Source organism: Rosa chinensis, chromosome 6, assembly GCF_002994745.2.
Source record: "Rosa chinensis cultivar Old Blush chromosome 6, RchiOBHm-V2, whole genome shotgun sequence".
Taxonomy (NCBI): domain Eukaryota; kingdom Viridiplantae; phylum Streptophyta; class Magnoliopsida; order Rosales; family Rosaceae; genus Rosa; species Rosa chinensis.
The window spans coordinates 61,796,893-61,821,370 of NC_037093.1; the positions used below are offsets into that span (position 1 = coordinate 61,796,893).

The window sequence follows — 24,478 nt, forward strand, 5'->3', positions numbered from 1 at the left end:
ACAGTACCGGCTCGAGCCGAGCCGATAATGTGAAATGACCGTTTTGCCCTTCATTCTTGCCTTAATTGCATTATTTTGTTTGACCTGGGTATAAAAAGTGTTTGAACGAATGAACGCGATCTTCTCTGTCTCTTAGTTCTTGGCTGAGCTTCACGCGTCCGGAGGTATTGTAATTGTTGGGCGATAGGTTCTGCATGTTACGTTTTGGTGAAAGATTGTTGGATATGTATCTAATTTAGTATTTTTGTGACAGATTCTTGCGTGTGTGACTGATTTGGGCGAGGAGAAGGAAGGCAATTCTGGTGGAAACGGGAGAAGAATTCACAACGAAAGAGAGTGATCAAATTTCCCAAAGGTGATGGAGTGGTGGAGGCGATGCTTTTTCTTTCTGTTTGTTTTTGCTTGACCTCTGCGTTTTTGGGAGAGATTTAGGGGGAACAGGTTCTGCATGTCGTCATCGTGTTTATTTTTCTTTGATTTAGACTTTGTTTGGTCCTTGCATACGACTGATTAGGCGTTTTTTTTTTTTGATGAGATGTATGTTTTCATTTCTTCTTAGCAAGGAAAGGGATGATAGGTTTGGATTTTGTTAGATCAAAAAGGTGTTGGGGGTGATTAGCGTGATCTTCTCTGTTTCTTTCTGTGTTCGTTCTTGGCTGGGCTCTTTGCATCTAGAGATATGCAGTTGTTGGGTGATGGGTTCTGCATGTCATTGTTTTGTGCATTGTTGTTCGGTTGGACACTTATTTGTTGGGTTTTTGTAAGATATTGTTTGGTGTGTGTCTGATTTGATGTTTTTGTGACAGATTCTTTGGTGTGTGATTGATTTGGGCGAGGAGAGGAAGAGTGATTGTGGATGAAATGGGAGAGGAATTGACAGTGAAAGACTAAGGGGTGCGTGAGCTATTCATTTTGGACTGATCTGAGTTTGGGTTTGTTTTGGGTTGCTTGGTGGAATTTGAAGTTTAGTGATCCTGTTGCAAGGGGGTGTGCAAGGAGAAGAGGCAATTGTTTATAGTGATTGATTGCTATACATAAAATTCTTCTTCTTTCTTAATCTGCTGTTTGAGTCTGGCTTGAAGTGATTAAATTTATCTTTGTGAGTTGGAATGAATTTGTTTTGTAGTATTTAATCATTTTGAAGAACAAGTTTTTCTTTTGTTTGCTTCTGGTATATTTGAATGAATATTTTAAGTTCCATATCGGATTATTTGAAAAAGGTAAGAGGAAAAGAATAGAACAAGGTCGGAATGTTGCGGACTGCAGTTAAATTTTTTTTTTCCCTATTATTTTTATATGTTTTTCTTAGATACTTTACTTCCAGATAGAGGTGAGCATATGGACTCTTGGTTAATCTTGAAGATGACAGCTAAATGAAATAATTTGAATGAGTGGTTGTTGAAAATATGGATGCAATCATTAAACTAATCAAAAACTAATGTTCATACTGACAAGGCATACCGGACATGCATATCATGAGGTTGATTGTAATATTTTAGTGGTAGGATTTAAGTGTGCCACTGATATTAGGTTTTGTTACTTATTTTTCATTTGTGGTATTCTTTTTCTCGGTTTGAAGTAGTAAAGTTCCTCTGTTCTTGAAAACCGAAGAAAATAGTAGCAGAAGTTGTGGATAGCATTTGAACTTTAGTGATGGTAAGTTTAAAAAAACTTTTATCAATTTTTGTTTTGTTATATCCCGTTTGCTCATTGCTCAAAGATTGGGGAGGCTGCGTGCAGGAAAAAGGATGGAAACCTCGACGCACAATTATCTTATCCAGTTGGGACGCTGAAGAATACAGCCTGGTCTCCCTCTCTCCCTCAATGTACAATGCTAACAAGATGTACTTTATTCTTCAGGGGAAATGAAAACCAGGTATATTTGAATACCCTTTGTCTGATTGTGATTTTCAATCTCTAGAATACATGGCTGACACAATATGGTTCGTTAAGAGTTTGCATTTTGGATCTGCACTTTGGGGTATTGCTTTTCTCAAGTTTGAATTTTGTTTTTCAAGTTCTATATTGTTTATTTTTTAATAAGTGAAATTTGGTGTGTGCAGCTTAAGACTTATCTTCTAATGCAATGACTTTAATCCAACAAAAATCCCATGTTGTTAAGGTACACTAGAGTGTATTACTGCACATTACAGCTTTTGTATCTGTCCCTTCCAGTTTTTGTAGCTTCTCTTTCTTACCGTCTTACTTGAGAGCACAAATTTTCAGTTTTATTCTTTCATGTGGTTGTCATAATTATCGGACAAGCTCTATTTGTTTGCAGTAATTCATTGTGAAAGCTGAGTAAAAGGTTTCTTTGATTGGTTTAAAGGTGTCATGGATGATATTGCAGTGTCACCACCATGTGAGTTTAAAAGTGCCTTCCTTTACAGGAATCGTCACGACTAATAATCCACTAATGAGATTTGATGATTGTTGCAGCAAGTAATAGAAATGCCCACCTACATGATAACCGCCTACAAAGAAGGAGATGCAGGATCTACACTTAATGCCATGTTACAGAAACTGCAACATGCTACGAATTGGGTCGATGTTGTCTTAGAAAGTCATGTATTCACTAACCAAAATTACCATTTATACAAAAAATTGTTGATGGGCTATTAACACTAATTGTAACCATATCTCATACTTATTGTAATTGTGACAGATAAGGACACATAATTGCTTTTGGACTTGGCTGCAGCACATGAATCATCTTGAACAGGTAAGCCCCTAATTCATGATGGATAGTGAAGCCTTCAAGCTACAAAGTTTTCTGCACTTCAAGCATAACAATATACATAATACCCTTATTTCTTAGCGTGATCGCAATTTAGCAAGTAAACATCGAGTTTTTTGAATAGAGCTAGAGGATAAATTATAATATTCAAGCTAAACGTTTCCCTTCATGTGATATTACTTGCCTTCAGGTGACTTAATGTTAGTTTTGGTGGATGTTTATATATTGTCAACCTGTAATTCTATTTTTTTTTTTTATTCTTTTTGAATTTTTTTGATTGTATACAGTGCTAAAACCAGTAATACATCTTTATGATTTCCTTTTGTATCTCTACAGCTGCCTCTGCGTTCAAATATGACAATAGCTGGTGCAAATGCCCGTTTCTGTTGCTGGTAGTCACTATTAAAAGGTGAGCAATTTGGTGTTGGATGCAAAGTGTCCTTATATGTTCTGAACTTCTGATCATTGAGAAATAGCACAAACAACCAAAGAAATTTATGGTCACTAACTACATGATAGCATGATCATTGAGAAATAGCACAAGCAACCAACCCAGTAATGTAGAGATTGTGACTTATGAATATCCTTATAGTGAATGTAGAAACTCAGCTCAAATATATATGAAGGTCTCTTCTGTAAGTTGTCTCAGACTAACCTGCCTTCTGTTTTATCAGGGTATCGCTAGGGGTGAATTACACTTTGTAAGAGATAAAGCCTGTTGCCTCCAACGTAAAAGATTCTGAAGTTAAAACAATTTATTTAGAATGGTATGGTCCTAACACCCCAAAGATTGTCAGGAGAAGAGCTTCTGTACACTCACAACTGGTATTTCTCTCCCGACATTTCCCATCAATTTCCTGCTCTTTGTAAATTTCTGGAAATTGAGTATGAATTTTCCTTGCTCTCGATTTTTTATGCAGATTTTGAAGAAATTTTATAAGCAGTGTGATCCTGGTCAGTGCTCACTGTTTCAGTCTCCTTTTCTAAATTTTATTCCCTGCTGAATTACTATTTGTGTTGCACAACTCAGCAAGCAGAAAAACGACTGAAGCAACATGTCATTGCAACTCTTGCACCACTTTTTGTATAGATAGAACTGCAGCAAGCAATGTTTTTGGAGAGACTTGAACAACTAGAACGACTATTTTTTGGAAAATGTTCGAGCAGCAATTGTAACCAAGTTGACCTTAAACTAAGATAGCCTATTTTTTGAAAATTACTATAATGGAAAATGTTGCCAGTAGAAGCTTTGATAAGATCTCAAAGCTAGGGCATGATCCAATTCATCTTTTGTTTTAGATCATCTGCAGTGATGATATTGTACTATTTTGTCATATTGCACAATTTTGTCTGAGATCCTTGATTTATAATGTAGCAGTGGTCTCAAGACAATTGAAAACTATTTTGTCGTCTTTTTTAGTTCTATTACATACTTCTAATTCATTGATAACGGTAGATCCCGCAGCAAAGCGCGGGGATTTTTTGAGAAGCTGTTTTAACAGCATTTGTAATATACATTTGAACATTTTCAGAACATCTATATTAACGGTAATGTTAGCTTCTGATATGGAGTATAAATCGATGTATTTTTGAGATGATGTTAACATCTATATTAATGGTAATGTTTGCTCCTGATATGGAGTATAAATCGATGTATTTTGGAGAAGCTGTTTTAACAGCAGTTGTTTTATATATTTGAACTAAATTTTCTATCTTTTAAAACTTGCACAATTCGTTCCAAAACCCGCAACAACGCGCGGGCATGTATGCTAGTATATACAAAGATTAACAACTAATTAACCAGCTTAAGTAACGATATACAGGGTAATCAGCATCGATTGGCTACCTTTTAGGAACATTATACTCGGGGTATTTTTCTCTCAAACAATATCGCAATGTCATAAATTGTAGCATCATGTGAAGAACAATGTAGCTGCCCTCGGCTTTCGGATGCTCGTACAGGAATAGTTAATTAATTGTTCATCCACTATGCCCAAAAAACCCAAAAACCTACCAGTACTTGGAAATCTCGAATCCAAGACACCTAGCTACTGATTGGATAGGCATCCACTATGCTAGACTAGCTACATTGTGAGATAGAAAAACTAACATGTGTATATTAATTTGTTAACTACATATTTCAGAATAAAAAAATAAAATAAAAACTCAAGTGGGTTTAGGGATCTACTTAGCTCCAATGTGGCTCTGCCATTGTTTGCAGGAAGTCAACAAATTTTGAATTTATATACATGTGTTTATGCAAGAGATTTCATATATACACCAAGATGTATATGCAAATCGATTGATCGAATTGCATGTGTATTGTTTTGCTTTTGCACCTTTTTTTTATTTGCATGTTTCATAATTTTTTTTGAACTATGATTCAACACGATCTGATGTTGGGCAACAACTAATTGTAATCTAAGCATGAGTAGAATGAACAATTTTTTTTCTTATCTTGACTGAAGAAAAAAGATTTGTTGTTTAAATCTAAGCATTTGTGTAATGAAAAGAAAAAAAAAAGTGAAATAATTTTTAACCATAAGATTTTGGAAGTGTAATATGGTCTTTTTCTTAATAATTACATGATATGACAAATATATAATGTGTGTATCTGACATGACATGACATGACATGACATTTATAATTAAGACTACAAATCTTAGACCTTATTTGAGGCCAACAATCATTTTCCTTTACAGAATAAAGTCAACTTGCACAAAAAATATGAAGTTTAAAGCATAGAAAACGTTAAATGCACCTCATATGATTAAGGCAATGCTTATCATTGGAAGTAGGATAATTCTCAACCAGAGTTGACATTAAATTTACCTTCTTAGGATGTAAATAATTTATCTATGTGATAAAAGATTTCTCACTTAACCATAACTTATCAAAACTAGAACAATTAGTAAGATGAAATAACTTGTGAGTTGCATCATTTGCTTATCGGAAGGTGTGTTGATTTTGGATAGAAGGAATAGCTTCAATATATATTTATATATATGAAGAAATTTCTATTCATTGTTTAGAGACATGTGTTTCAGGGGCATTATTCGATCAGGAGCATCGGTCTCAACACAACGGACCATCTTTATGTAAACTCTGTATTGCAACTTTAATATAATACATTACATTCTTGTGGTCTATGACAAACTTCCGAAATAGTAGCAATTGCCAACAAGTCCTAACTCCCAACTCTTTACGACATTTTAATTTTCATAAAAATGTTTTTTTTTTTTTTTTGAGGAGAAAAGAAAAAATTACAAAGAAAAGCCCCTCGGGCAACCAAAGCTAAACTTGTCCCAATAAAGAGCAGGGAGAGCCGAAGCAGGGAGACACTGCAACCAAACTCTAGGAGGCGTTCCAGAACCCGCAGACGTAATAGCATCAGCTAGAAAGTTCGCTTCCCTAAAGACATGAGAGAAGAGATACTAGCGAAGGAATTAGCAATAGAAGCTATGTCTTTAAGGGGAGAGTGTAAAAGCCAAGGAGCTTCACACTTGAGGTTGACACAGTTGATAATCAGGGACGAGTCACCCTCCACTAATAAATGGTCCAGGTTGAAGCGCTTAGCAGTTAACAGGCCATCTTTAAGAGCTGTACATTTAGCCGTAGGAACTGTGGAAGGGCCAATTGATCTTGAACCAGCCACAATAGGGTCACCAAAATGGTTTCTGATAACAAAACCCGCAGCAGCCAAGTTTGACGAAGAAACTGACCCATCAAAGTTGAGCTTGACAAAGCCTTCAAGCGGGGGGTGCCATTTAATGACTTCACTTAAGGTAGTGGATGAAGCAGCAACATGGGGGTTCTGGGTTCTGTAGGCAGCGCAAAAGGAGGCTGAAGCATGCACTACAGAAGCCGGGCAAAACCCTGACGCTCTAAACAGAACATCATTTCGAGTTTTCCATATTTGCCAGCAGAGAAGCAAACATCTTTCCAAATCATCAATTTGAGCATTCTGGAACATTGAAACAATCCAATCATCAAAACAATTAAAGGTCGTAGGGTTGTGATTCAGATTAGAAATAGTCCAAACATCCCAAACTTTTGGGCACGACCAAAAAATATGATCCGAGGTTTCCACATCATTGTTACACAAACCACAGACAGGATTGATATTAGAATTAAAGCGAGAAAGTCTTGCTCTAGTTTTTAGTCTATCCCTAACAAGAAGCCAAGCAAAGATTTTAGCTTTTGGAGGGAGATTAAGCTTCCAGATTTTGTTCAGTAAATTTGCCTTAGGATGAACATTCTGATTGCATTGAAACCAGGTGGCTGACTTAATGGAGAATTTCCCATCAGAAGCCGGCCCCCAAACAAACTCGTCTTCCCTGTCAGAAAATGGAAGATTAACAAAGGAGATATCTCTAACAATAGAAGAGTCTAAATGTAGATTTAGTTTATCAATATTCCACACACCATTATCAAAATAATCCAAAACAGACTCATCCAGATCAATAAAGGGTCTGGTATTCTCATCAACCAGCTGAATTAAGGGGAAATCATAGATCCAATTGAAGGTCCAAAATTTTATATTACGACCATTCCCAATAATCCATCTCATTCCTTTGAGAATAATATCTCTAGAATCCAAAATACCCTTCCAAGCAAAAGACTGATGAGGTTGCTTAGGAACATCAAAAAAGGAGAACTTCCAGAGATATTTTTTCCTAACTATCTCAACCCACCAGTTATTATGGTCTGTGATGACTTTCCAACCTAGTTTGGCTAAGGCTGCTTTGTTAAAACAAGAAACTGGTCGAATACCCAGCCCTCCCTTAGACTTCGGAGAGCAAACTTGCTCCCAAGCCACCGGAGGAGAGGTAGAAGAGCTACCCCAAAAGAAATTCCTCATTTCCTTGTCAATGGATTTGGAAACCGAAGAAGGGCATTTAAAGCAAGAAAGAACATGGTTAGGGACAGCAGAAGCGCTGGACTTCAGAAGAGTGAGACGACCAGCCCTAGAAAGGGTAGAACTCTTCCAACCACTAAGCTTTTTAGAAATCTTAACAAGCAATTCTTTAGCATTGTAGTTGATAGAAGGCTAGATCCTTCTCTAAAGTAGAGCAACGGTTCCTAAAGTTCCCAAACTGTTCTTTACTCCAGTGGGTGAGGTGAAAACAAAAAGCATTAGAAATAGACTTAAAGTTCTTAATAGGGTCGGAATCAAGAGTCTGACACCAAAAATTCCTGACTAATTCCGAAAAATCTGGGTGAGATTGCCAAAAGGCTTCAAACTTGAGGCTGTTGGTCCTAATAACCCTAGTCGGAAGAGTAGTTAAAACAATAGGTCCATGATCTGACCCAGAAATGGGGAGATTTTCTAGAGTAGCAAAAGGGAATAAATTCAACCAATATGGGTTTGCGACCACTCGGTCCAAACACTCAAAAATAAGAGACTCATCAGAATGTTTATTCGACCAAGTGAAAGGAAGTCCTTCAGCAGGAAGGGAGCAAACATTAATGGAATTCAGAAAATGAATAAAATTGTGCATATAAGCAGAGGAGGGATTATTGCCTCCAGCTTTTTCTTCAGAACAGGTAACGTTATTAAAGTCACCCATGAGGATCTAAGGATCATCAGAATTAGGTTTAAGAGAAGTTAACTCATTCCATAAGTCATTCTGCAATCTTTTGTCCGGGTATACATAAACAAAGTAGTGAACCATCTGGAATTAGAAATTGGATCTGTAATTTTGCAATGAAAAAACCTATTGTGCTTAACAATAATATCCACAATGGCGTTAGCAGAATTCCAACACAAAATAAGACCACCACATTGTCCAACGGAAGCAACAAACTCAATATTATTGAAATGCAAAGACAACAAAGAACTAAGTTTATTTGGTAGAGAAACATTAGAAAGCCTGGTATCTAAGAGAAACAAAATATCTAGGCGCCAAGTTGTGATTTCAAATGATGAGATTATAATCGATGATATGTGTAGCGAATAAGGGAATTAGAGAATGACATGTTGAGTTGTCTTTTCAATTATGCTTTCATTGGATATAGAGAATGACAATGATATGTGATGAGTCATAAATTAGAGAGATCCCTCAATATATTTAGCAAATAGAGAAATTAGAGAATAATGCCCGTTTAGTAGGAATTTAAACACGAAAATTGTTAGCCCCAAATTTCACTTTTTTTTTTCCTGCATAAAAATTGAACTTTCCTGTGCTAACTGTCCAAAATGGAGAAATATAATTCCAGAAAATTAAAATGCCGACATTTTCTCAAATTTCGTGATTTTTTTTCTCCATCCAAACACAGCTTAATATTGAAGCACCGACCCCCTTAAGGCTATGTTTGGTATGGTTGGGCTTTTCAGAAAAGCAGGATTCTGCTTCTTTCTGAGAATAAGTGGCTGAAAAGCAAAGCAGCTGAGTGTTTGGTAAATTGACTTTTTATAAGAGCTGTCAGTGGCAAAAGCAATGGCAAAGTGTTTGGTAAACTCAAACTGGCTTGTGTTTTTTGTTTGTGGAATGACCAAATTAGACATGAGAGATTATTTTGCCTTGATTGTTTGGTAATACAATGTTGTTCAAATGCTTTTGTTATTATTTTTTATCTTTATTATGTCCTTATTAATTTTTGTTAACTTTCAATTTTTATAAATCATGGAGACCATATGATTAATATTGGACAATTTTAAAAATAAGAAAATTTGTAATTTCAGTGAAAAATGATTTCAAATTCAAGGGAATTTTGAAATTTTGTTGGTGTAGTTTTGTGTCATGGATAAATAAGAAATAGACCGTCAAATTCAAGGGAAATAGACCATCAAATTCAAGGGGTCCATCTTCTGAGGTAGGGGTCATCATGGACCGGGCTAGGGCCGGCCCTACCCTAAATTTTAGGGCTTAGGGTCAGGCCGGGCTGGGCCTAGTCAAAGTCAACAAAATTTAGGGCCGGGTAGGGTCGGGCCGGGGCTTAAATATGCTAACCCTTACCCGCCCGAAAAGCCCGATTCGCTAGGGCCGAAAGGGCCGGCCTTCCGAATAGGGCCTTATTTTGTATAACAAAAAAAAAAAAATACATTGTATTTTTTCCTCAAAATGTGGCTAAATGATTATATAGGTAATACAAGACTCATTGTTTTTTGTTGAACATATTTAATACATATATATATATACACACACACACATATATAGAAATTAACTTATAACATTTATTAATTTAGTTAAGGTGGTTATATTCAATTAACTATCTCTCTAAATCTATCAATATTAATTGTTGTGTAACAATTAAGGAAAATAATAGTTAAAGAAAACAAAGCCTATGTAATAGAAAATAATATATAAATTTTAGGGTAGGGCTTTTAGGGTCGGGCCGAGCTTGGCCTTTACCGGCTCAATTGGGCCGGGCCGTAGGGTAGGGTCGGGCTTCATTTGCATGGCCCTTACCCTACCCTATTTGAGAAAGGGTAGGGCCAGCCCACCCTAATGTAAGGGTCGGGTCGGGTCGGGCTTCGGCCCTACGAGTCGGGCGGGTTTAGGGCGGGCTTAGGGTCGAAGGGCTAAATGATGAGGCCTATTCTGAGGGAGGCGTGGTTATTGGTGGGAGAACAGTTGTGTAATTTGGAGAATATGGCTGACCGATCCATGAGGCGAGTCCTGTCTGCGGCAGCAGAAGAGGTGGTGATAGATGGGATTGAAACTAATCCTGATCTGGGTCGTGTACGACACTTTCGGGTGGGGAAGGTTCTCACGACGAAATCGCTGAATAAGGAAGCTTTTTTCAGGAAGATGAAAGATTTGTGGCGTACGAGAGAGTCATTTTTGATGTGTGATGTGGAGGGTTCTGATCGATTTTTGGTTGGGTTTAACTCAGAAGTTGATAGAAGGAAAGTGTGGCATGGTTGCCCTTGGACCTTTGACAATTCTTTGGTGGTTCTTGCAGAGACAGATGGGCGTGTAGATTTAAGGGACGTTTGTCTGGAGGAGACGGAAATCTGGGTTAGGGTGAGAGGACTTCCTCCTCTGTTTCTGAATAAGGCGATGGGGGAAAAGATTGGGAATAGTATGGGGAGTTATGTTTGGACTGATGAAGGTAAAAATGGGGATTTCCTTGGTGGTTATCTTCGAATACGGGTCAGGCTTAAGCTTTCCTCACCGTTACCTCGGTGGGTGAAGGTCAGAGTCGATGGTGGGCTGGCAAAGAAGTTTGACTTAGAGTACGAACGACTGCCTTTCTTCTGCTTCTTTTGCGGGCTCTTTTCTCACGTTAGTTCCTGCTGCCCGGAAAAGTTGGATAATCCGAGTTTGGAAGTTAGTTACGAGAGGTGGAAGACAGTGATTAGAGATGTGTACAATGTCAGAGTGGATGGGGAGCTCAGAGGGCATTCTTTTGGGTTACGGAAGGGCACGCCGAAACCTGGGTGGGTGTGTTCGGCTCCCGAGTCTCGACTTGGGGGGACGGTGCGCAGTTGAGAGGAGGCGGCGATTGAAGAGTGTACTGGACTTGGCTGTGCTCCTCGACAATCCAAGCGCAGAAGGATTGAATGGGACCTAGATATCATGGCGGAACTAGGTGGTGCAGCGACCGAAGTTTTGGTAGGGCAGGCTGCGGTATTTCTATGTAGGCAAGAAAGGGAAGAAGTTGAGGATGGAAGGACGGAGACTGAGTTATTGCAGGGTTTAAATGATGATTTAATGCTGGAGGTTTGTGAGGAGCGTGATACAGGGAATTTGGGTTCTCTCAAATTGGGAGAGATTTGCGAGCAGTCTCCAAACTTGAAAGGGAAAGCAAAGGTGGAGGATTTATCCTTGATTGATGCCTCGGTGTTTGGAGTTAAGGAGGTAATTGGGCTCGGGTCTGATGGGCTAATTAGCCATACGTCCATTCGGCCAACTTCTGGGAGGAAGAAAGTTGTTGGGTGTGCTGATCATAAAATGAATGTGAAAGCGGGGAGGAAAATTAAGGGGGACGGGCCTAGCGGTGTTGGCTCTAATGTTGCTAAACGAAGGGGCTTTCCAGTTGGTGGTAGAAGAACTAACTCCAATGGCTCTTCAGGTACAGAGTTGCGTAATATGCTCGGGAAGAAAACCATGATGGGCTCCGGTGTTTGGGCCCATCACGAGAAATGATCATTTTGAGTTGGAACGTGCGGGGATTGGGGGACCCGCACAAGTTCCATGCATTAAGAAAATTGCTTAGAGCCCATAACCTTGACATTATGTTGGATTCAAATTTGCTCACTACATTTATTTTGTGGTGATATCACCAACCTATTAAAACTTGTCACGTCATATAGAATTAATTGAATACTTAAAATATAATTTTTTAATAAAACATCATGATAAACTATAATTATGTTTTATAACACATGACAGTTTTGTATTGAGTGGTCGTGAGCAAATTTGAATCTGATTATGTTTGTCATGGAAATGAAGAAAAAGGAGATGGAGATGGTACGAGACTGTAATTCTTTGGGTTTTGCAAGATGTTTTGTGGTGGAAAGGCAGAGAAACCAGAGTGGAGGGCTTGCGTTGGCTTGGAAGGACCATGTCACGCTGGACGTGGTTGGGCATTCTATTGGCCATATTGATGCAGTGTTAGTACAGAATAATGTCAAGACGAGGATTGTTGGGTTTTATGGAAACCCTACTACACAACTGCGGCACTTTTCTTGGGAATTACTTAAGAGGATTTCTAGGGGTGTAGATGGCCCGTTAATTGTATTAGGAGATTTTAATGAAATTACTCAAGTTGAAGAAAAGTATGGCGGAGGGGATAGATCTATGGCTTAAATGAATCGTTTTAGAGAGGCAATTGATCATTGTAATTTGGTAGAAGTGAATTTTGAAGGCCCGGTTTATACTTGGAGTAATGGTTGGTTCTTGAAAGACTTGATAAAGCCTTTGCCAATGGAGAAGCTTTCCGTTTCTTTAACAAGCTACAAGTGTATCACGTCGACTTTGGTCCATCAGATCACCTTCCCATTTTTCTTACCACTAATGGGGAGGAGTTGGGGAAGAGACTAGGGCGGAGAAGGATATTGTTTGAAATTTTTGGGCTAAGGAGGAGGGCTGCAAAAGGGTAGTGCAGCAGGTTTGTGAAGATAATGTCGCTGCAAATGTCAACGTGAGCACAAAATTACTCAAATGTATAGCGAGATTAGCTGGGTGGGGTAAGAAGCAAGTGGGAAATATTCCTAGAAGAATAAAAGAATTAAAAGAAAGTTTGAGTGAGCTGCCTTTTGATAGCACCTTAGCTGATGTTCAACAAAGACGGAAGGTTGTGATGAAGGAGCTTAATAAATTGGAGCGGCATGAGGAAGAGATTTGGAGGCAGCGATCTCGGATTAATTGGTTGAAGGAAGGTGATAATAATACGAAATTCTTTCATAGTTTTGCAAAAAATAGGGGGAGTCGCAATCGGGTCTCGGGTTTGTTTAATATGGAGGAGGAGTGGGTGCAGGATAGGAGTGCTATTAAGAGTTTGTTTGTGGAGTTTTTTACTATGCTGTTTACGACGGGTGGATGTAATCATCAGGAGGTGATTTTGACAAGGTTCAACGATGGGTTAATGAGGATATGAACAAGAAGTTGTTGGTTCCCTTCAAGAAGGAGGATATTGAGTTGGCTCTTAAATAGATGGCTGCTTCTAATTAAGTCCCCAGGATATGATGGCCTCCCTGCACTTTTTTGTAAGCAGTACTGGGATATTGTTGGACAAGAGGTTAGAGATTTTTGTTTGGGGGTGCAGAATGATGGCAGAGAGTTGGGGGATGCAAATCACACTTTGATCACACTCATTCCGAAGATTCCAGAGCCGCAAAGAACATCATATTTTCATCCTATTAGTTTGTGTACTGTGCTTTACAAGCTGATTTCTAAAGCTATAGTTAACAGATTGAAAGGTGTGCTTGACAAAGTTATTTCTCCCACACAAAGTGCTTTTGTACCGGGTAGGCATATACATGACAATTTTATTGTAGCCTTTGAGACCATGCATTCATTCGGAAAAGTTCTGGAAGTGGGGTTACACATCTAGTTTTGAAGTTGGATATTAGCAAGGCATATGATAGGATATTAGCAAGGCATATGATAGGGTAGAGTGGCATTTTCTTGAGAAGATGATGGTGAAGCTTGGGTTTGCAGAGAGGTGGGTGCAATTAATTTTGCGGTGTGTCTGTTCCATTTCGTTCTCTGTTCTATGGGAAGGACATCCTACTGGCTTTTTTAGACCAACAAGGGGTTTCAGACAAGGGGATCCCCTTTCTCCTTACCTCTTTCTCTTGTACTATGAGGGATTATCGAGCTTATTCTCCCAGGCGAATATGATGGGATTCATCCATGGAGTACAGGCCAGTAGTAATGCTCCGTCAATTTCACATTTACTCTTTGCAGATGATAGTCTTGTTTTTGCCCGAGCTGATAGGCAGGAGGTAGTTAACTTAAAGCATATCCTACTTCTCTATGAGTCAGCGGCTGGGCAGAAAATTAACTTTGAGAAATCTACAGTAGCTTTTGGGCCTGGAGTAAGGTCTAATGTGAAGCTGGAATTGCAGCAAATCTTGGGTGTGCAAATTGTACCGTTCCATGAAAGACACCTTGGGTTACCAACTGTTGCAGGTAGAAATAAGAAAGAGATGTACAAGAAGCTGCAAGAAAGGTTGGATCATCACCTAGTGGGCTGGCAAAGTAAGTTTTTGTCTAAGGCGGGTAAAATGACTCTCATTACCAAAAGGTGTACAAAAGTTGTTTCAATCGAAGATTACAAGGTTTTGGTGGGGGAAAGGAGGGGGGAGAGAGGGTTGCATTGGTGTAAATGGGAGCTTCTTTGTCGGCGTAAGTGGGAGGGTGGTTTGGGGTTCAGGGATTTGGAGCTCTTTAACCAATCATTATTGGCGAAGACTTATTGGCGTATCATGCAGGCACCTCACTCTTTGGTGGGAAGGCTTCTCAGAGCTAAATATCTCCTGGATGTGGAATGGATGAACGCAAGAGTGGGTAGAGGTTCATCTTTAGTTTGGCGGGGTCTTGTCTGGGGCAAGGATGTTCTCGATCTTGGCATGCGCTGGAGGGTAGGCAATGGTGATCTAATTAATTTGAGAAGTGATAAATGGCTCCCTACACCATCAATGTTTAAGGTGATTTCTCCCATTTTGGTACCTGACCCTAGAGTCGCTGACCTCATTAATTCCAATCATGAATGGAAGGTTGATCTTATTTATGCCCAGTTTCTTGAGTTTGAAGCAAAAACTATACTTTCTATCCCATTGCCTAAATATGGTGGCCTTGATAAGTTGATCTGGCCGGCACTATACTAAGAATGGGAGATTTACGGTAATGTTGGGCTATTGGGTTGCTACGCAAGAAAAATCAAGGAAGGACGGGTTGATTGCCTCCAGTGGTAGTGCGAATGGGAGTAATGGGTACAGTATGGGTTGGAAGAAGCTTTGGGGGTTACATCTTCCAAATAAAATAATTAAAGGTGTTTCTGTGGAGGGCTTGTAATGGGTTTATTCCCTGTGCAGCTGCTTTGAAAGGTAGACAAGTATGCGACAGTGCTGTGTGTAAAGCTTGTGGGTGTAGAGATGAAACTGTAATTCATGCTTTGTGGGAGTGTTCGGTGGCTCGCAAAGTTTGGAAGTGTACCTTTTTGGCTGAGGTGTGCGAAGTTTGGAAAGAAAGGAAATTTTTTGATTTATTCATGCACGTAGCTACAGTAGCAAGAGATAATGATCTAGAATGGTTTGGGGTGGTGGCATGGCAATTATGGCATGAGAGGAATAATTTAGTGCATGGGACAACGTTTGGGACCAGAGGCTTTAATTGAGAAAGTGGAGTGGTGGGAAGTTTATTTAAGAGCTTGTGGGGATCAAGAATGGAGTAAGGACAGAACTACACATCATGATGCAGCTTTACGTGGGCAACAAAGGTGTGCATGGAGGTGTCCAAGGCCAGGAGTAATTAAACTAAATGTTGATGGTGCGCTGATGCCTCATCAGCGGGTTTTTGGCACCGGCGCGGTTTGCAGAGATGAGGAGGGCCTGCGTGATGAGGAGGGGGCCTGCATTGGTGTACTGGCAGTATTAGGGATTGGTTACTTGAGCCCGCAAACTTGTGAGTTTTTAGCCTTAATAAATGGGTTGCATTTTTGTCTTCAAGCGGGGTTTTCACACTTGGAGATCGAAGGTGATGCTCAGAACATTTTTACCGCTCTTAACTCTCCACAGGAGGATTTCACCTCAGATGGTGCATTAGTAAAGGAAGCCAAGGTTCTTTTGAGTCATTTTCAGTCCTGTAGTTGGGGTTATATCCCTAGAGAGTGTAATAAGGCTGCTCATTGTGTGGCCAGAGCTGGCATATCTATGTCGTTCCCTACTTATTGGTGGAGAATGACACCAGATTGGCTAAATCCAATTCTAGTCAACGATCTAAGTTAGTGAGTTATGTTGTTGAGTCTTTGATATGGAGTGTGGTACTCTTCCTTCTAGTTTTGTAGTGTTTAATGAGGCCACTATATACTCCTTGATGTAGTTCTTTATTGAGGATGAATGAATTCCCATTTTGATCAAAAAAGAAGAGGAGGGAATTCAGAAAAGAAAAAACTAAAAAGCAAAGCATATTTAGGGTCGTCAACGGGCCGGGCCGGGCCCGTCCCGGCCCATTCATAGCGGGCTTGGGCCGGGCCTTGCTATATTTTTAAATAATTGCGGGCCGGGCCGGGCTTTATTAAAAATCAAAGGATCCAAGCCCGTCCATATAAAGCGGGCCTTGCGGGCTTTTTCGGGCAGGGCCGGGCTTGGCCTTGCAAGCTTTTTTGGGCCGGGCCTTGCGGGCTTTATTTATAAATAAATATTTAAAGACACAAGTATTTTTTTTTTTAATCAAGCTTTGGAAATTCAATGGATAATGATCAAATACAACCAAAGATAACAATCTATATAACTATATTGTACCAAAAAAAATCTATATTTATATATAGATACTAATTTGTTGATAAATAAATTTTTAAAGACACTAATTTTTTATAAATCTATATTTATACATCATATACTCCAAAGAGCTACATATAGCAATTCAAAGAAAATGAGAAACCGACCGTTGGATGAGTTTATTACAATAAATTATGAGTGTGGTAAAAAATTTAGCCAATTTCACCGTATTTTCGAATCCGATCGGATTGGTCAACCGTAGTCACTTATATGTTTTATTGGTTGACCGATGCCGTGACAACTGCGAAACGTGCTTATTTTTTCACATCACGTTTGTATATATTCCATCAATGGATGTGCGTGGACATAAGATAAAAAAAAATTAATTTTAATTACAAACACATTGGTCTATACCAATTTTATTCCTATAGTTGTATGACTTATACATTGCATTTAAATTGTTTAGGTTCATTCTAAAGCAACCATGAAGTAGAAAATGAATTCGGAGAAACCAACCGCTCGATGGAGAGATTGTAATGTTTTATGGTGGTTGTAGAAAATCCAGCCAATTTGGTTCTCGTTTCAAATTCGATCAACTAGGTTAAACGTAGTTACTCTTATAAACCTATATTTATATATCATACACTCCAAAGAGCAACCCCTATCAATTCAAAGAAAATGGAAAAACCGACCGTTGGATGAGTTTATTACAATAAATTATGAGTGTGGTAAAAAATTTAGCTAATTTCACCATATTTTCGAAATCGGATTGGTCAACGGATATGTAGAATATATATATGCACATATTTTATATAGAAGTATAATAGTGTAAGAACTTCCACACACACACACACACACACACACACACACACATAGATATATATATATATATATATATATCTCTCTCTATATACACACACATATATATTAATATATATATATATATCTATATATCTCTCTCTCTCTCTCTCTCTCTCTCTCTATATATATATATATATATATATATATATATATATATATAAACACACACACACACACACACACACACATATATATATATATATATATCTCTATATATATATATATATAAACACACACACATATATGATATATTGATATATATATATATATATATATCTATATAAACACACACACAAATATATATCTATATGTGTCTATATATATATATATATATATATATATATAAACACACACACACATGTAGATATATCTATATATATAACACACACACACATACATATATATATATATATATATATATATATATTATATGTATATATAAACACACACACACACACACACACATATATATATATATATAATATTTTGCGGGCTTTTAAGGGCCGGGCCTTAGGGGCCGGGTCGGGTTTTTGCGGGTTTTTTTGCGGGCCTCCATCGGCCCACCAAGGCGGGCTTTTGCGGGTTTTTTGACGAGCCGGCGGGCCTCCATCGGCCCACTTGATCCGCGGGCTTTTTGATGAGGCCTAAAATTTAGGCAGCTTCAATCTAAAAAGACATTGTTTGTAACAAACTAGGATATTCATGTTTAGGGCAAGAAATGCTAATTGGAAAGCAGAAAATAGCAAAAATCCATTTTCATCTCAACTGTTGTGTCATCTCCAAATCCCAGTAGTCTCACAGCAGCTGTGAGCAAACATAGTTTTTCAAACTTATTTAACAAAAATAAGGGAAGTCAACGCCTCTTTGAATGGGCATCTGTAACCTAACATCAAAGTTTAGGAAATAATAGTGAGAATTCTTTTCCCTATGTTGCCTTGTATTTCCTAGTTATCAACAACTTCAATGAGGGACGGCTCATAGTCAGCAGGGGCCTCAAATCCATGCAGATTGATCATAGTTGCAGCAACATTGGCAAGACCACCACTCGGAAGATCCTTGCGGAACCGAACACCAGGTGCCAGTCCAGGGCCTCCAATAGCAATGAGAACCTTAACAAAGAAAAACAAAACCATAAATTAAAACCTGCGAAAGTGGACAGTAATTTTGATGACTGAAACTTACAAGATGCAATGTCTATACAGATGTTTGCTGAAGCTAAAGGCCGAAACTTTCATTTCCTAAAGATTGAGTAACTTACTGGTTGAAGAGTGTGGGAGGTAAGGATTTGGATGTTGCCACTCTTGTCAAGAAGAGGTTGCCCGGTCTTATTTCTCTTCACCATATCCTCGGTATTACCATGATCAGTTGTAACAACATAAATTCCACCCACTTGCTCTACCGCATCAAGAATCATCTGCAACCAGAAAAGAGTATCTCAGTAAGATACGAAAACCTTATCAAGACAGACAGGGATTGAAAGGACAACATATGCCAAATCATGGGACTCAATAAGACAGAACTGGTTTGATAAAAAAAAAAAAAAAATGAAAAATCAAGACAGAACTGGTGACACTACAATAATCAGTAGGTTTCTTTTCATTTTTCAACTTGATTAAATACAAAACCATCAGATATCCATATCAAAAATTCGTCACCATTTCTTCAAAACTAACTTTAAAGAGAATTACAGAAAACTATAGCAAATCATACCTTGACAGCTTGATCAGCAGCCTTGCAAGCAACAATTGTGGACTAAATGTCACCAGTATGCCCCACCATGTCCCCATTGGGTAGGTTAACACGTACCTAAATATAAAAGAATGTAATTATATAGCACTCTGGATAAATAAAATCTGCCAAAAATACTTGCATATCAGAAGGCTATTTTTTATTACCTGTTCAAACTTCTTGCTCAGAATAGCATCCCTTGCCTTTTCAGCAATCTCCAATGCCTTCATCTTTGGCTGGATGTTGAATGAGATTCCACTATCACTTGGAATTTCCACATATTCCTCCATTTCAGGGTTAAAGCATCCAGAGCGATTCCCATTCCCCGGATGTTCTATCAATCTCTGGGGGTTCTACAAGGTAACAGGTTGGAAGCTTCAGCTCACCATCATACTGAAGCATACCAGCATAACGGATTTTAGGAACTCAAACTCTATCGAATTTATCAAAATCTGCATACTCAAATGCCTTAGCAGCCATGACCATACGATCTGCTCGGAAGTTGAATGTTACAACAGCATCACCATCAATTATTGGGCCCACAGGCTTTCCACTGTCATCAACAATAACAAAAGGAGGTAGATACTGGTCATTGGCATTTGGTTCTGCTCTCAATGTCTTGATAGCTTCAACAACATTCTTAAATTTATAGGGGGGCTTCACCGAGAACTTGGGCATCCCATCCTCATTTTACAACCGACCAGTCATTCTGTACAATACAAAACATCAATCATATAAACATACTTTATTGTATGGTTAAATTCATAAGGTCAACTTCACAACCATATCAAGTACAAATATTTGAGTATGAATCTTTCATCCATAGGGTCGACTAAACAGTTAATGATCCGCATGATGTGGGAAGGGTAGCCAACATGTAAAGATGACCTGGAATTCTAATCCAGGTGCTACTGCAAATGGGGGATCAAAAAAGAAAACAAAGAGAGCGGCTACAATTAATACTTCAGCTACACATAATCCCATTGAGGGATGGAACAGAATAATTAGCTACCAGAGAAGTTCATTAATTACCATGATACATGATACAAAACTACACAAAAAAAAATTTCAAAATTCATTAATGGTTCATAAAAATTTCAAAAATAAGACATCATCTATTTGTGAGTTGAATCCAGTGAAAAATGATTTCAAAACTTGATGCATCCAGTAATTTCTATTCTACTAATGGTTCAAGAACAATGCTGATTATGTTCAACAAGGAAAACTCGTAACACCACTCAGTAATGGCTAAAACATAGAAAGACTGAACTCACACCCTAGGAGAATGTCTAATACTGTTGATCTAACTAACAGAACATGGAATCAAGCCTCTTTTTTTTTTTTTGTTAATATTGACCCGAACAAGGGCCTTCATTTTGATAAAAGTTCAAAGCCAGAAAGCAACCAAAATCCATTCTTGTGAAAACACGTCAAGTATGATACTACTCCTTCAGCCACAAACATTCTCAAATTTTCCTCTGTGTATTCAATTAACCTCAAACGGGCCAATTGAAAGTGCATCACAGCCCATACAAATTCACTTAACCATTTTGATAATCATTCCCATAACTACAAAAATCAAAACAAATATAACAACAATTTGATTAAAGATAAGAACGAAGCAGAGGGAGAGAGACTGACATGCTCCTCCTTCCAGATCTCCCAACTAACCTGAATATCCAAACTGCCAAGTAGCCTTGCTTGATTGAGGCTTCGATTTCTAACCCGAAATCGTGATGAGAGGCAAGTGAGGCAGCGTTAGAGGGAGAGAGAATGATGTGATCAGAGGGAGATCGAGAGACTGATGCGGCATCTAGATATGGAGATCGATAGAAGCCGCAGCAAGCTGAGTTACCAAACGACGTTTCTAAGCGGGGACGCAGTCTAAATCCACCAATCCGCTACTACGGTATATAAAAAAAAAAAAAAAAGCCTCTAATAGAATTGCCATTTTCATGGGCCACAAGCCCACAACTTCTAATCAAGAACAAAAACATTGGATCAGCGGTGATCAACCTATTAATAAAGTTTTGATGGTTCCTAATGACATCCCCAAGCCCACGACCTCCCACAAGATGATATTGTTCCGTTACAATTTGTAGAATTCACAAATGGATGAAATAAAGAGAGTGATTGAAGTGAAATATGATGTTTAAATATGAGTGACTAAAGTGATGTTTTTGAAATTATAACTAAAGTGGTGAGTAAGTCAGATATGAGTGATAGTTTGTGATATTTTACCTTTCATTTTTTATGTGTTTAAAATGTCAATACACACATAATTACGAAAGAATTTATGAAAACTATTCTCTAAGTGAAATTGGAGTATGTGTGATAAATGATATATATATTAGTCTTTCAGTCAGGTTTTGGATTTAGTTTGTACACTCACAGTTATAGTCTTGAGAACTAGTATGGCATTAATGCAAGTAATTAAAAAAAAAAAAAAAATAGGCTACGTGGCCTTATTCGACATGAGCATGCAATTCTTAGAGTAATTATTCAATGGTTTTGGACTACTCAGTGCTACTACACAGTGTCTTTTGCAACAAAATGAGAGCATCGACGTATATCAAGCGAACAATATATCTTCATGGATAGTGAGTCACGTACCCTCTAACATTCATACGTACGTTAATCTCAAATTACATAGAGAAAAGAAGAAGTTGCACTTCTCATTAGGCACACCGTACACCTATAAAACCAAACAGTAATTTATTTGAAGTTCTCAAACAAAAGAGATACAAATGTTACCAAGACTGATAAAATTAAATTAGCCTGTGACTTTGACACCAACGACACTGCTCTCATCAACCTCCTGCTTTTCAACTCTTTCAGTAGGAGGAGGAAGCAAACCCTTTGCTTTACAAGCATCAACAGCTCCTACAAACATGTCCTCCAAGCTGTATTTGAACTCGAACCCTGTTTCCAATAATTTCTTTGAAGAAAAATGGACCTTTGGCAAGTTCTCCTCAATGCCCTTGAACCTGCACTCACACCAATTTGTCAATTCATAATGTTCATTAACATCTATATGGGGTTATTGAGGCCGGAATTACAATTACTTACGTTGTAGGAACATTGTACTCGGGGTACTTTTCCCTCAGCAATTTCGCAATTTCATGAATCGTAGCATCATGCGATGAACAAATGTAGCGGCCCTCTGCTTTCGGATGCTCATACAAGTATATATGAGATTGGCAGAGGTCGTCTAGATGAATGAATTGGCCTTGCTTTATGATCGAATAATGACTTTCATTTCCTATTAAAAGTAATAACAGAATGTAAGTTAACTAATTGCCAATTAACAACAATGTGATGTAGTGGTACTGTAGTAGTAGTACCAGTGAGTGGCGAAAGTCCAGTAATGAGGCTCGGCGGCATGGCAGGCATGAGAAATGGACCGATTACGAGAGTTGGGATAATGGTGATGAAATCAATGTTATTTTCTTTGGCAAACTTCCATGCCTCTTGCTCAGCTAGAGTTTTGGATGCAAAATACATCTGAAACAGAACAATAAACCCATCCACAGAATTAGAGTTTTGCAAACAAATTAAGAAATTATCTAAGACATTGATCAACATTCATGTTCTTAGTTAGTACTTACCCAACCAGTCATCTTCACTCTCCGGCAAAATTCGACATCACTCCAGTTGCTTTCGTCGTAGACCGGCTTTTGGGTCTCTTCAACATTGACAGATCCAGCCGAAGCTGTAAACACTAGCCTTCTAACAGTCTTTGCTTTTAGACATGCTTTCATGATGTCTAGCACCCCATTTATAGTAGGTTTGATCACTTCGTTCTGCCAAAGAAAACAAATGTCAAGTTTAAACCACATTTAATTATCATATAAAATCAAGAACCACAACTAATAATTCTCAATAAGAACTACAATATTGTAAAAAGACACTTGCTGATGTTCATCTTGTACAAAAAGAAAATACTAATTAGTGATCCTATACCAAAATTTCAATTTTTTTTCTCGAAACAACTAAAAAATCTTCAATAAAACTCTCATATCATGTGACCGAAAAAAAGAAAGATAAAAGACGGTCATATCACATTATGGTCTAGAGTTTTGTACTCATATCACATTATGGTCTAGTTTTTCCACTTTTTGTACCCAGAACGTAGCACGACAGCTTTCTCAAAGATCTTTATCCACATTTATAATAGAACATGTGGAATGTCCATTATTGAATTTTTAATTGTATGATGGTGTTCATCTTTTGTCTCATCATAAGTTTGACTTTTTTGATCGAGTACCCAACTTTTTGATGCTCAAACAAACAAGATATTCCGGCAACGAATTATAACTCCACCACCACCGTCAACGGTTGTGTTGTGATTTCTATTACTCTAGAGAGTAAGTTGATTTACATACCTCAGGGTCCTTGGACTCAAAATCCATAGGAGTGGCGACATGGAACACTCCGGTGCATCCCTTGATGGCCTCGTCGAAGCTTCCCTCCTCCGCCAGGTCTGCCTTCCACAGCGTCAAGTGAGTCGCCGCCTTTGGTAAGTCCAGCAGATGCTTCACCTTCTTCTTATTAGCTGTTAAAACAATTTACCAATTTACTTAATCAAACCATGATGAGATGAACATTGAAATGATGAAAAACATTAAGCTATAGCTGCTATATAGGTTGCACGGACCAGGGTCTCGCACGGTGGCTCGGACAGTGTAGCCGCGGTCTAGGAGTCTCATGACGAGCCATGAACCTACGAAACCGGAGGCGCCTGTCACGCAAACGGACTCGGATTCCGATGCCATTGCTTGGAGATTAATCTAAGGATATATAGAGGTGACGATCGGAGACTCCGGGAGAGAGGGAAGTTGGAAGAGGAGAATGTTTAATGCGATCTTCTTAAATCTCAAGGCGACTAAAAATATATTTATACTGATGAATGGAGAGGAGTGTTTTATTAGTTTATTACCCAGCTAACATTAGCAGCCTAACACGCTCGTGCTCCTGTTTTGGTATCGACCCAGCTTCCGAGCTCGATCACGTGGTCTCCTAACGGTTGATGCACGTGCGTGGTTGTTGATACTTGACAGCCACCCCAAATTAATCTCATCGTACTTACAAGTTGACACCTTTGTAACAATCGCTAGCTTTTGATCAAATAGGGAAATATATTAATGAGAGCAATAACTAGCCCAGATTAAAACAAACAGGCTTTATGAAGGGTAACCCACAAAGGGGTACAAACAGAACGTAACACCTACTCCTACAAAGGAAAAACAAACTCTTTT

The 24,478-nt window shown here is 38.4% G+C and overlaps 1 protein-coding gene and 2 long non-coding RNA genes across 4 annotated transcripts; 1 reads left to right on the forward strand and 2 right to left on the reverse strand.

The window, feature by feature from the left end:
* The first annotated feature begins 1,322 nt into the window (after nucleotides 1-1,322).
* Nucleotides 1,323-4,056, forward strand: LOC121050277. Its single transcript, XR_005802541.1, has 8 exons — nucleotides 1,323-1,876; nucleotides 2,064-2,122; nucleotides 2,282-2,362; nucleotides 2,440-2,568; nucleotides 2,666-2,722; nucleotides 3,074-3,146; nucleotides 3,412-3,562; nucleotides 3,658-4,056. It is a non-coding gene; the product is annotated as an uncharacterized LOC121050277 (long non-coding RNA).
* A 14,161-nt stretch (nucleotides 4,057-18,217) lies between these two features.
* On the reverse strand, nucleotides 18,218-21,103 carry LOC112173349. Of its 2 annotated transcripts, none has more exons than XR_002925538.2 (5): nucleotides 20,892-21,103; nucleotides 19,388-19,929; nucleotides 19,203-19,298; nucleotides 18,751-18,906; nucleotides 18,218-18,601 (listed from the first exon to the last, which is right to left on the reverse strand). It is a non-coding gene; the product is annotated as an uncharacterized LOC112173349 (long non-coding RNA). The 2 variants fall into 2 exon arrangements; XR_005801312.1 differs by lacking the exon at nucleotides 20,892-21,103 and adding an exon at nucleotides 20,862-20,876.
* Nucleotides 21,104-21,788: 685 nt separating this feature from the next.
* LOC112173668 (bifunctional dihydroflavonol 4-reductase/flavanone 4-reductase) lies at nucleotides 21,789-24,111 on the reverse strand. The gene is made up of 6 exons (XM_024311351.2): nucleotides 23,878-24,111; nucleotides 23,606-23,775; nucleotides 22,829-23,023; nucleotides 22,565-22,724; nucleotides 22,290-22,482; nucleotides 21,789-22,207 (listed from the first exon to the last, which is right to left on the reverse strand). Exons 1-6 carry the CDS (start codon nucleotides 23,993-23,995, stop codon nucleotides 21,994-21,996), a joined length of 1,050 nt encoding a protein of 349 aa, XP_024167119.1. The 5' UTR covers nucleotides 23,996-24,111; the 3' UTR covers nucleotides 21,789-21,993.
* Nucleotides 24,112-24,478: the final 367 nt, after the last annotated feature.